The 13,419-nt window shown below is 36.6% G+C and overlaps 1 protein-coding gene across 7 annotated transcripts in view; it reads right to left on the bottom strand.

Moving 5' to 3' along the window:
* Nucleotides 1-13,419, bottom strand: part of CBLB (Cbl proto-oncogene B) — a 231,140-nt gene that overhangs the window by 97,325 nt on the left and 120,396 nt on the right. For all 7 annotated transcript variants that reach the window (XM_047874977.1, XM_047874981.1, XM_047874978.1 and 4 more), the window contains 2 exons: nt 8,041-8,197; nt 312-433 (listed from right to left, as the gene is read on the bottom strand). In XM_047874977.1, coding sequence (XP_047730933.1) covers nt 312-433; nt 8,041-8,197 — 279 coding nt within the window. The remainder of the gene's footprint in view (nt 1-311; nt 434-8,040; nt 8,198-13,419) is intronic.

Genomic DNA, 13,419 nt, shown 5'->3' with positions numbered 1-13,419 from the left:
CAGGTGTCATGAAAACAGACAATATGCTAATACCCTACTCTAATTTGAAAAATCAGAGCTCTGAGACTTAATGAAATTTTAAGTTTATCAAATTACATGGTATCACATCCTCTTTTACTTTATGAACACAGTTTCAGTACCAGCACAACAAAATCAGTTTAAAGGACACAATTAAGAAGTACCAGGAGCTCTATTAGCATTTCCTTTCCTCCCTCCACTCACCTGGGTATTACTGATTTACCTAAGAATGACCCAGAGAGAACTCTTCATCATTAGATATACCTCATAATATTACTGTTAAAGAGTCTTACCTTCCGGGTTTGGTGCTGTATTTCTGTAGTCGTGCTTTAACTTCATCATATGTGAGAAATGCCATGTAACCTGGATGTGTTACAGCTAAGAAATTCCAATTCCGTAAAATAGAGCCCCAAGGCTAAAAATATGAATAAATGAAAAGATATTATCTAGATGATATCAATTATCAATTATATGCCAACCCATCATTTAATATAGTTACTGAAATCTCCTGGATGAGTTCATGTGGCCTAGGTCAACCTTCAATGCCTAACAGCAAACATGTAATACCTTCTTCTATTTTGGAGAAATATTAGGCAGAAAGTAGGACGGAATACAGAGAACAAAAAAGAAAAAAAAATTCTTTACAAATTCTATTCCCAATACAGCATTTGTGATCACTTTGGAACCTAACACACGTCACTCTCCTGTTTAAAACCCTCTAACTTTGAGTAAAAGCCAAAGTCCTTATAAATGGTCTAGAAGAGCTTCACAGGGTTGATGTCCAGCTCCCTTTCTGTGCCTATCTGTCATGACTCTCCCACTTTCTGGCTCTTCTCCAGGCACCCTGGCTTCTTTGTAGCTGGTGTGAACACAAAGATACTCTTCTTCCTCAGAGGTTTAGTATTTGCTGATTCCTTTACCAGAATTCTTTCTCCAAATACATAATGATTCTTCTCCAATGTTACCTCAATGAAGCCTTCTCAGACCACTCTACTTAAAACTGTTAACTCTCATCACATTCCTTATCTCCCTTTGTGTCTGTTTTGTTCACTACTGTACCTTTAAGGTATCTAATTTTATAGAACAAGAAGCCATACCATGGAATGTAAGTGATTTGGCAAAGGTTACATATTAACCACAAGCTACATAAGAGTAAGGAACATGCAGGTCTTGTTCACCAAGGGGATACTATAATGGACGTATGATCAGAACATAGTGACCAGGAAGGCGTAACTGTTGTTGAAAAGTTCCTCTAGCTAGTGACTTGTCTGAAAGGCCCTGACTCCCAACCTACCATTCTTTCCATGGTAAGAGACTGGTGCTCACGCTCACATTTGCCTAATTCTTGCACAGTTACAAAAGGTTTATGATTTAGCAGTCAGGAAATTAAAAATCTTTCACAGAAACACACAAATGCACACACACAGAATTTGTACCATTCTTTCATGTGATTAGCTATCCCTCCAGTTACCATGGCAAGAGAAAAAAGGCAGTCAGTGATAGACAGTTTTGCTTGAGGGTGTGAGTGAATCATCTCTGCCACATTTTTAAGGCTGAAGCTACATTTATTCCAAGGACTTGGCAGCATATTCTAGCTGATGTGCCAGATTATTAACTCATATCTTCTACATAAAAGAAAAAAAAAAGGTATTTTGTGTTGCCAAGTGAAAGTGGTTGAAATTGGTAGAGGGCTCCTGGCTTTTGTTTGTTTTGAGACTTGCTCCCAATGATTGTTAAGCAAGTTTCAGATTCACAAGGTGGAATTCTTAAAGGATTGTATCTTTGAGATGAGGATAACCAAGGAAAGAATTATTTAGTAATGAAAAATTTTTTAACCTTTTCTGACATAACAAGAAAAATCTTCAGGGTATTTCCCTATCACACTAAAATATCTAATTGGGCAAAAAGGAGCTCTGGAGAACACTATTATCAGAGTTTCTACGTACTTGGAAAAAACCAAAACATGTTTCTAATTTTCTTCCAAAGTCATGACTAAAAATTGCATAAATAATATTTGGAAGATTATCACCCTATGTTTTTAAAAACAGAAATAACTGCTAGTATAGGCACTGGATTTTGTTTTGTTCTACTTCGCACCTACAAAGGGCAAGGATAGAAAGAATATAAAATATTTGGGACACTTCCATGAAAGTCTACAAAAATTAATGGAAGAGTTGTTAAAAAGATACTGAACTTTACGGAGAGCCAATGCACAGATCAGAATACAGGTGGAAAACAACTGAAATTGGGAGTTTTCAGTCAACAGCTACAGTATTAAGCAACCATTTCTTAGTACAAATCCACAGGGCCAGCTTCTAACTACAAAAATATTTTTGTAATAGAAAGAGTCTGTGTACTGTTTTTCTTGTGAATGCAACCCACAGTCAGAACACATGGTAGTTACGTTTTTTTGTTTGTATACTTGTTTTGTTTTCTTAAGTATTTTGCCAACTAATGGCTTAATGAAGGCAAGATAAAATGCTTTGGAGACAAAGAATTATTTTTATAATTTGTTTTTAGATTAAGGGAAATGTTTTCACACCCACCAACACAAAATGTACAGATTCTTAAATGATTACAGAAATTAATTAAGTGAATTAAGGAAGCTATTCCCTCCATTCTTCCAAAATGCTACTATTTTCAAGAATAGCTGTCTAATGACTTACAACTTATATTGGAAGAGGGGCCTGGATTGGTCTGTCCAGACTCACTCTCTTCTTGCTATAATGGATGACTTTCCTTCTCTTCTTTTGTTCCCTATTCCATTGATGCTATATATTCCATAGTCACAAATATATTCCTTCAAATCACACAATCCTTATCCCACCACCCCTCAAATTTATTGCCCCATTTTTCAGCAACCCAATCTCCTCTAGTAGTGGGGAAATGGAAGAAGTGGGGCAGCAGCCCTGGGGAGAGAGTAGAGAGAAGCAAAATCCATCTATTTGTGTTCTAGGACTTTAGTACCTGCCAACCCCAGAATCTCTGAACTTCCTGGAAAGGAGAAAGAGAAGATTAAAGGCAGAAGAAAGAAGAAATGAGGAAGGTCTCCACTGTAAGATCATTCCAATGACTTCCCGGCATTTGTTCATGTGCTGGCAGAATATCAGGATAAGGGAAGAGTGGAAAAGAACGTATCTAGTATCCGGCTTTACATTCTTTTCTTCCCTTCTTCTTCCATTTCCTGGCCAATTCTCTTAGTCCCCGCTGATGACTTCTTCAAACCCTAATGCTAGTTCTCTACATCAAATCCCAATCTGGAGCACGTACCTTTCCTACTTTCAGATCCCATTCTGCTAAATATCCCATTCCTGACAATTCAGATATTAGAATTCACTACTAATTAGCCACCGTCATTGTCACTGCAGAAGAATATATGTTCATGCCGGTACACTACTCACAAAACTTATATTTTTTCATACAGAATGCATAATTATAACTTAAAAAACTATTACTCAAAGTTGTATAAAAATGAAAGGTAAGTAAAGTTCATATGTCTACTTTCCTATTCATAGAATGAATTTCATAATATTTTAAGGGACATGTATGATAAGTTAAAGCATTTGAGTAATGAAACCAAAAGAAGTGAAAAGTCACAGAAATATATAGGAGTTAACAAGAGCTCTTTAGCTACTTCTATAATTATGTGTTTTAAAGGAGACTAGACATTTTTGGTCCATAGATATTTTTTTGGTTTTGTTATCTAAAACTTTTCACAGTAATTCTATTTAAAAAGATTCTTTTCCTCTCCCATCCCAGTGAGCATAAATAAGATACACGTAATTTAGAGTATTAAGATTACCTGCACTCTTTTAAATGAAACAGCTTATAAGAAAATATGTGCACATATTAAATAGCAGTTTGGTAAGTGTTTAACCAACATTAAGGTGGCCTCATAACTCTAATATATAACTGAGGCGTTCTAGCATTTAACTTCCACACTAAAAAGCTGTCCAGGCTCCCTACAAAAAACACATTCTTCCTAGAATGAACAGTTAGGTTTAATGTATGAAAATAATCTTTTTTCTCTTCCTTCAGGAAGAGAGGGGAAGAAACAAAGCTTTACTACTTCAAATGTCTTTGTTGTATCATGTTAAATAAAAAAAAAATTGTAAAATTATCAGAAATCTTTAATGAAAAGAGAGGTTCTGTTATAAAATGATCAGTATCAGGGAGCACAATCTTTTTTATAAAATTTACCTTAAAATCATTTTAAAAAGTAACCTAATAGCCTATACAGGCATACCTCATTTTATTGTGCTTTGCTTTACTGCACTTCGAAGACATTGTGTTGTGTTTCTGTGGGGTTTTTGTTCTCAGATTGAAGGTTTGTGGCAACCCCATACTGAGCAAGTCCATCATGGCACCATTCTTGCAAAAGCATTTGTTCACTTGAAGTCTGTCATATTTTGGTAATTCTTAAAATATTCCAGATATTTAAGTCATTATATTTGTTATGGTGACTCTGTGATCAGTGATTTTTGGTCTTACTGATGTAATTTTGAGGGGTATCATAAACCACACCGATAGAAGACATCAAATGTAGCCCACAAATGCGTGTTCTGACTGCTCAACTGACCAGCCATTCCTCCATCTCTCCCTGTCCTCGGCCTCCCTCTCCCCTGAGACACAGCAACATTGAAATTAGGCCAATTAATAAGCCTGCAATGGCCTTCAAGTGTTCAAATGAAAGAAAAAGAGTCACACATCTCTCCCTTTAAATCAAAAGCTAGACATAATCAAGCTGAATGAGGAAGGCATGCTGAAAGGCAACACAGACTGAAAGGTAGGCCTCCTGCACCAAATGGTTTGCCAAGTTGTGACTGAAAAGGAAAAGTTCTTGAAGGAAATTAAAAGTGTTACTCCAGCAAACACGTGAATAGTAAGAAAGAGAAAGAGTCTTATTGCTGATATGATGAAAGTTTTAGTGGTCTACATAGTGGCCCTAACTATCTTCAATTCTAGGAAGGCTGAGAAAAGTGGGGAAGCTGCAGAAGAAATGCTTGAAACTAGCAGAGGTCGGTTCATCAGGTTTAAGGAAAGAAGCCATCTCCGTAACATAAAAGTGGAAGGTGAAACATCAAGTGCTGATTGACATAAAAACTGCAGCAAGTTCTCCAGAAGATCTAAGACAATTAATGAAGGTGGCTACACTAAACAAGAGATTTTCAGTGGAGATGAAGTGGCCTTCTATTGGAAGAAGATGACATCTAGGATTTTCATAGCTAAAGAGAAGTCAGTGCTTGGCTTCAAAGCTTCAAAGGACAGGCTGACTGACTCTCTTGTTTTGTTAGAGGCTAACGCGGCTGGTGACTTAAGTTGAAGCCAATACTCATATCCTAGTCTGAAAATTCTAGGACCCTTAAAAATTATGCTAAATCTACTCTTCCTGTGCTCTAGAAATGGAACAACAAAGCCTGGATGACAACATATCTGTTTGCAACATGAGTTCCTGAATATTTTCAGTCCACTGTTCAGCCAAAAAGTTCCCTTTCAAAATATTACTTCTCATTGTTAATGCACCTGGTCATCCAAGAACTCTGATGGAGATGCACGAGTTTAATGTTGTTTTCATTCCTGCTAACACAACATCCATCCTGTAGCCCATGGGTCAAGGAGTAGTTTCAACTTTCAAGTCTTATTTTTTAAAAATACATTTTGTAAGGCAATAGCCGCCATAGATTCCTCTGATGGATCTGGGCAAAGTTAACTAAAAACCTTCTGGAAGGGGTACACCATTCTAGATGCCATTAAGAACATTTGTGACCTATGGGAAGAGATCAAAATATCACCATGAACAGGAGTATGGAAGAAGTTAATTCCAACCAACAAGGATGACTTTGAGGGGTTCAAAATTCCAGTGGATGAAGTACCTGCAGGTGTGATGGAAACAGGAGGAGAACTAGAATCAGAAGTGGAACCTAAAGAGGGACTGAATTGCTACAATGTCATTATACAACTTTAATGGATGAAGAGCTGCTCCTTAGGAGTGAGGGAAGAAAACGGTTTCTTACATAGAATCTACGCCTGTGAAGATGCTGTGAAGATTGCTGAAATGACAACAACGAAAGAGTGAGAATATTAGTTGATAAAGGAGCGGGAAAATTTGTGAGGACCGACTCCAATTTTGAAAGAAGTCCTGTGGGCAAAATGCTTTCAAACAGTATCATATGCTACAGAGAAATTGTTGGTGAAAGGAAGTCAATCAATGCAGCGAACTTCATTGTTGCCTTATTGTAAGAAATTGTCACAGCCAGCCCAGCCGTCAGCAACCACCATCCTGACCAGTCGGCAGCCATCAACATTGAGGCCAAGACCCTCCACCAACAAAAAGATTACGACTCAGTGAAAGCTCAGATGATGGTTAGCATTTTTTAGCAATCAAGTATTTTGTAATTAAGGTATATACATTGCTTTTTAAAGACATGATGCTGTTACACATGCAATAGACTACCATATAGTGTAAACATAACTTATAAGCACTAGGAAACCAAAAAGCGTTTTGAACTGCTTTATTGTGATATTCACTTCATTGCACTGGTCTGGAACCGAACCTGCAACATCTCCAAGATGTACCTGTATATACCAAGGGAATAATCATGAAACTAATGTAAACTGAAAATATGCAAAAACACAATTTCTGCAATCATTTATCTAATTTCTTATCCTATACACCTAGGTAGAATTATGATCTGAAAGTTGTAATAAAAACAATGTATTCTATAAGTATTGTTGACAAGAGTTAATTTGCCTTCTGTTAACAGGTTCTTTCATAAATTAAAACTTAATCCCACACAATTTTATTTTCTTACATAAATCAGTCACCAGATCCTTGTAAACTAGTGCCAAGCAGAATCATAAATCAAAGAAGCAAAATTCTTATAACATGGAAAACATGAAAACCAATATTATACTCCAACATTTGTTGAAAGCATGTTTCAAACGCATAAATCTTACTGAGACTTAAAATAATAAAAAAATTCCATCAGGATACAAGCAAGCCTGTGTTCTGATCAATTTACCTCACTTACTATATAATTTATATTACTATAATTATAAAGATTTTAAGTGGGATTCTTTCATTCTGTGACTACTTGAATTGAACACCATAGATGATATACAATTTAGTGGCATAGTCAAATTCAAAACACAAATTTCAAGTCTTCATGTTTAATGTAATTCCATGAAGACATACAAAAGAATAAAATGATAGCACACAGCTTACATCATTTAATGGTACCTGCTTCTGAAAAGCTATGTGAAGACAATTATAACGGATAGATTAAAAAAGAAAAACAATAAACAGGACAAGAAGGTTAATGTCACAGTCATACATATTAGAAAACAGGAAAAAAAAAAAAGAAACCCTAAATTTTCCAAAAGAGGAATTTGTTAAAGTAATGACATACTATTTTGATGAAAACATTACGTAGCAACTGAAAATCAATAATTATATTGATGAAAAAGATTTATTGACATGAAAACACGTTTATAATATGTGGTTGAATGAGCAACGTAAGTTGTAAAACAGTATACACCACAGGGATCTTCTCTACAGAACATGATAAATTTACTATTTATTGCAAAGTTTACTATATCTCTTCTCACCTAATGAACACAGGACGCAAAGCAGAAAAGTTGGGTTCCGACCTCAGCATATACCCACCCATAAAATTTGCATTCTGTCAGTTACTGGGCTAAAAGGACAAAGTAAAGTGAGAAACTAGGAAATTTAAAACAAAGCTCCTTTCCATGAATCTTCTCAAGGCTAACAAGCAATTACCAGCCTCACAGCACCTAATACGCCAAACTTTAAACCTTAAACTTATAGCAATGACCAAAAACTTACACCAGCGACTTCAAAATTATACACTACCAAAAAATGAGACTATTTCTCACATGCTTGTGTGTGTGAGAGAGATGTACTCACACATGTGCACACGAACGAACGCGTGCACACCACATGCACACATAGGAAGGAAATCAGGAGGGAGGAAAGGATTCAGCAAATAGAAAGCTTACCTGAAAGAGTCTGGTAAAAATATCAAATTCAAAAACTGAAATGTAATCATTACAAGTTAAATCAATTGTTGATTTCAGAGCCATTGCTTCCAGGCCGGAGCTAATTTGATGAACCTCATGAAGGCACTGTCTGAATACTTTCCATGGCACAATAGTCCTGTGTAAGAAAAAAAAAATGAGTAATTGAATCAACTGTCATTTAAGACATACCTTCCACTGAAACAGAAGAGTTCAATCATAATGTTAATAGAATTAATTGCATTTGTACTAAAAGATAAATAGTTGACAAAAAAGACAAAGATATGTTCATAATTCAGAACATATGTAATAGGTTTTGCTAACTGGACTGTTTTCCATTTGCTAAGAATGTGACAAAAATCAAAATCAACTTCTCTTTCAAACAATCCTTGCCTATCAACATATTTCTAAAAATACGTCCAAAAGAAGGGATTAGGTCAACGTCCTATGTGTCTTACCTCTTGTGTATACAAGATCATTTGACTTTGCATCAAGTTAATTTTTCCCCTCTATTTTCTTAAAATAACGGTAAGACTATGGGTTCATATAATAGTAGGAACTATGTACTCATGGCACAAAAGAGTAATTTACATCCACCATTTTGAGAAAGCTCAGGTGGAAAGTCATGAAGACATGTTAGCCATTACCTCCTTGTATTCTGCAGATAAAAAGCACATGCTATTTAACCTTTCATATTAATACAAAGGAAAATGTTAATATTTTTAACCAACAACACTGGCTAGCATGTGGAAATTTATTTATTCATAACTTACTTTTCTTAAATATTATGCATCAAATTTTTTATTAAGTAATGCATTTACGTACTTCAAAAACTTAAAAGAGCAAAAAATGGTATTCAGGGAAGTCTCCCAGTCTGTCCTCCACCTGACCAGTTTCTGACATTCACCTACTTCCTTCCCACCATGAAAATAAGTAAAACTCATTTTTCATCCCTTAGTTAATTTTCCTCCTTTTGGAATGTTAAATGCCTATTCTTGAATAAGTGGAAGAAAGAAATCATTTGTGTTTCTTTAAAATTTTAAGCTGCAGTTTTCACAGTAGGACATCAGAAGAGCTATATACATCCTCTTTTAAGAATGTACGTATTTAGGTATTAGGTTTTTCTTTACCATTATCTCTTAAGAAATAAAAGGCTCAGAATGGACTACATTGGCCCTTTCCTATATTAATTTTCCCAGTGAAGCATCACCATAAATGTACAACTTCATATTCACTCAATAATTATCCATTTCAGTGATTGTCAAACTTGAGCATTCATCAGGATCGTGGAAGGGCTTGTTAAGACAGAAATTGCTGATCCACAACCCATGATATTCTAATTCAGTATGCCTGAGGTGCAGCTGAAGAACTTACAGTTTTGACAAGTTCCCAAGTGATGCTGACACTGCTGGTCTGGGGATAACACTTTTTGAGAGTCACTGATCTATTGCTAAGGCAAGACACTGTCGAGAAATACACCTATGAAAATAGAAGATACTATCTGTCCTTGAAGAACACGCATACAGGGTAGAAATAAGATGTGTAATGCTAAAAAACATAGGTGGGGAGGGGAGGCATATTTAAGGCAGTGCTGGAGGAGTTCCAGAGAAGGAGGGGTCTGTGGCAAGCTGAACAAATGAATGGAGGGACAGGCTTATGATACTATGCTGCATTTATAAGAAAGTTTAGGCTTGATAGACCATTAAAAGAAAGAAAACATGAGGCTGACTACATCAAAAGGCTTTTCTCTATGTATGAAAAAAAAAACAGGAAACCACAGAGAACCGAAGAGATACACCACATCAGACACCGTTTAGAAGAAACACACGTCAAGCTCTGATTAAGGTTAACAAAATGCTACTGTTTTCAGAAAACAAGGATAACTTTTGATAATGTTAGGAGGCCATTGATTTATGGCAACGTGTAAAAATGAAATTGTGTCCAGTTACATTACAGTTACTGCTAAAGTAGTGCCTAAGAAGCACATTTGTCTTTTCCAAATTAAAGTTTCAAATATTCAACACGTAAGAGGGACATGAACCCTCATATTCAAAATTTTTAAATATTAAACAAAGAACTACTGACTTAAGAATGGCATGTTTTAGTTTTGTATAGAAATGTTAAGAGAAACTTGTCTTGCATATAAAGTATAAAAAGGATGGGGCGCCTGGGTGGCTCAGTCGGTTAAGCCGCCGACTTCGGCTCAGGTCATGATCTCGCGGTCCGTGAGTTCAAGCCCCGCGTCGGGCTCTGTGCTGACAGCTCAGAGCCTGGAACCTGTTTCAGATTCTGTGTCTCCCTCTCTCTGACCCTCCCCCGTTCATGCTCTGTCTCTCTCTGTCTCAAAAATAAATAAACGTTAAAAAAAAATTTAAAAAAGTATAAAAAGGAAATCAATGGGCCTGACACCTTTAATACCTGCTATCATAAAAATATATATATCTCCATCCCAATATTTAAGGAACATGCAGGCCATAACTCCTTCCAATACTCAATGATTTCCCAGAGAAAATTATATTAAAAAAATGTATGAACTTCTAAAACTGTAGTCTGACATACTACTTTGGGACAGTAATTTACAAAGGAGCAAGCTACATTTCTGTGGCACTTGTGTAAATGACACTTGCTCACAGTTCACTTGTGATAAACCAAAGGTCCAAATATCCTTACATAGGGTAGTGACAGGGATTAAGAAGGGCATTATTTGGTTAACTAATTATATACAAAATTTGCACACGGGTACCTTTCCTTTGATCAGCTGAATCAAACACCCACCATTGAAAATATCGGGGAGGAGAAGGGGTTCACAAATGAAGAGCAGAAACAGCATGCAATGACTTCTTAAAAAAAAAATTGTTCTGAAACCGTGGCACTAAGGATCTAACCTTTCCAAAGAGGACGTCAAGTTGCTACCACCTTCTTTCCTGATGTGTATGGGGGGAGGGAAAAAGAAGAGGATGGCTTTTCACACCTTTAATTAAACTGCAGCAACAACACATAGTGGTTTCTACTCTCTTTCCCTAGAGATGAAGCAAGTCAGAGAAAATATTAATGACAAATTGTTTTACAAATACGTACAAACTTCATTGTGCTAACAGAAATCTGGGAATATGAAAAGAGGAAGAAAAAAAACCAATAGAACATAAAAGCTTCATGCTCTCCCTAATCCAGAAATATTTTAATCTGTCCTTTTGCCACTTTCAATTACAAAACACTGTGATTACAAGTTAATTCAAACTTCAAAATCTATTGAAAAGCACAAGTAACTGTTAATCCACAAAGAATGGAATACAAGGCCAGTGGTCAGCCAGAAACTTATAATAATTATGATTTCAGGATTTTTTAGACTTGCAATAGGAGTAAGAATAAGAGCTGCCACTTACTGATGGTCTACTCTCTCTGCCAGTCATCACGCACTTTATGTCTATTACCAGAGTTTGTCATGATAACACTACAAGACAGATTATATATTTATCTTCATGATACAGTTGGGAAAACTGAGGCTTAAAGAGGTTGAGTAATTTGCCTAGGAAAGACTTTACATGTTCCAGGTACTGTGGCATGTTCAAACCACTTGTGAATAGACTATGTTGTGCCGTTTGCAAAAGCTATAGAAAAAGATGAGGGCGTCTAGGAAATCTCATGGGATGAAGTTCCTTGAACCTCATCTTACCTTGGTACAAGACAGACAAGGTGTGCAACTAAAATTTGTGTAATTAAATTAAACTGTGTCTAGGGAAGGCAAGGGAGTGTTACATGGAGGAGGAGACCAGAAATTTGGGCTCCACTCCCTTTCTCCACTACACAGAAATCTTGAAGACAAAAGAGTTATAGTCTGTTCATATAATATCAGGACAGATAAGAACATAGGCTACGTTACAATTTTGTTATTAGATAATAAGTCTTGGTCTATTTACCAAGAAACAAAAGAGTAATTATATTTTTTTAGACTTGAAAATAGAGTTAGTGGCCTTTCAGATAAAAACAGATACAGGGAAACCAAACTGCAAAGGTGTCAGTAGGTCAGCAACTGACAAGTCACTCAATCTCCCAGGCTTTCTCCTTCTCAGTAGAAGTTGAAAAGTGTATTAGATATTCTAACTTGACAATCTTGCAGTTTAAAATAAAACAGTAAAATGAATGGAAGACAAAAAAAGGAGATTATAACAAAAAAAGGCAAAACATTTTCATGACACCACAAGTTCATAACAGGATATATCTTTTGTTTTTAATTTATATGAAAAAAATCCACATAAGGTGTGAATCCCAACAAAGCCTACAGTATTTGAAAAGTCATATACTTCTGGTGTGATTGAGAATTTATACAGCATTTCTAGAAGGCAATTTGGCAGCAAGTGTCAAAAGCCTGTATTTTTTGAAAAATCTACTTCTGGGATTTCACCTAACAAGATTATGTAAAAAAAAAAAAAAAAGTATACACACACACGTATATATCTATATGTATATATATTTATACACATAAATACACAGCAAAACAAATATCTACCCATAAATCTCTTCAATACAGTGTTGTTCATAGCAGCAAAAAATTAAAATAATATGTTCAATAGTAATAATAGGAAATGTTAAAATCTTTGGATATAATATGTAACAGTAATTAACAGCTGTAAAAAAGAATATTGTCATGGAAAAGTGTCCATGGCATATTTAAATGGGAATTGCATTTTTGAAATTGTATGTCCATTATGATCTAATGCTGAAAACTATCTAGAATGTTTGGAGATATCAATACCCATTTTAACTGATGATAACTGGATCGTGGTAGGAGTATGAGTGATTATTTTATTTTTCTCTGTAAGCCATTAGAGCATATTCATAAATATGCTAAGAAATAAAATATATACTGAAGATGGCGGCGTAGGAGGACGCTGGGCTCACCGCGCGTCCTGCTGATCACTTAGATTCCACCTACACCTGCCTAAATAACCCAGAAAAACACCAGAGGATTAGCAGAACGGAGTCGCCGGAGCCAAGCGCAGACGAGAGGCCCAAGGAAGAGGGTAGGAAGGGCGGCGAGGCTGTGCGCGCTCCACAGACTGGTGGCAGGGAGCCGGGGCGGAGGGGCGGCTCACCGGCCAAGCAGAGCCCCCGAGTCTGGCTTGCAAAAGCGGAGGGGCCGGGTGGACTGTGTTCCGACAGCAAGCGCGACTTAGCGTCTGGGAGGACATAAGTTAGCAGCTCTGCTCGGAAAGCGGGAAGGCTGGAGGACAAAGGGAGGGAGAGCTGCTGAGCCCCCGGACGACAGAGCTCAATTTGGCGGGGAACAAAGGCGCTCGCCAGCGCCATCTCCCCCGCCCATCCCCCAGCCAAAATCCCAAAGGGAACCAGTTCCTGCCAGGG

This window comes from Prionailurus viverrinus, chromosome C2 (genome assembly GCF_022837055.1).
Source record: "Prionailurus viverrinus isolate Anna chromosome C2, UM_Priviv_1.0, whole genome shotgun sequence".
Taxonomy (NCBI): domain Eukaryota; kingdom Metazoa; phylum Chordata; class Mammalia; order Carnivora; family Felidae; genus Prionailurus; species Prionailurus viverrinus.
Note: the sequence above shows the minus strand (reverse complement) of the source record. Positions and strands in the feature narration are given on the sequence as shown.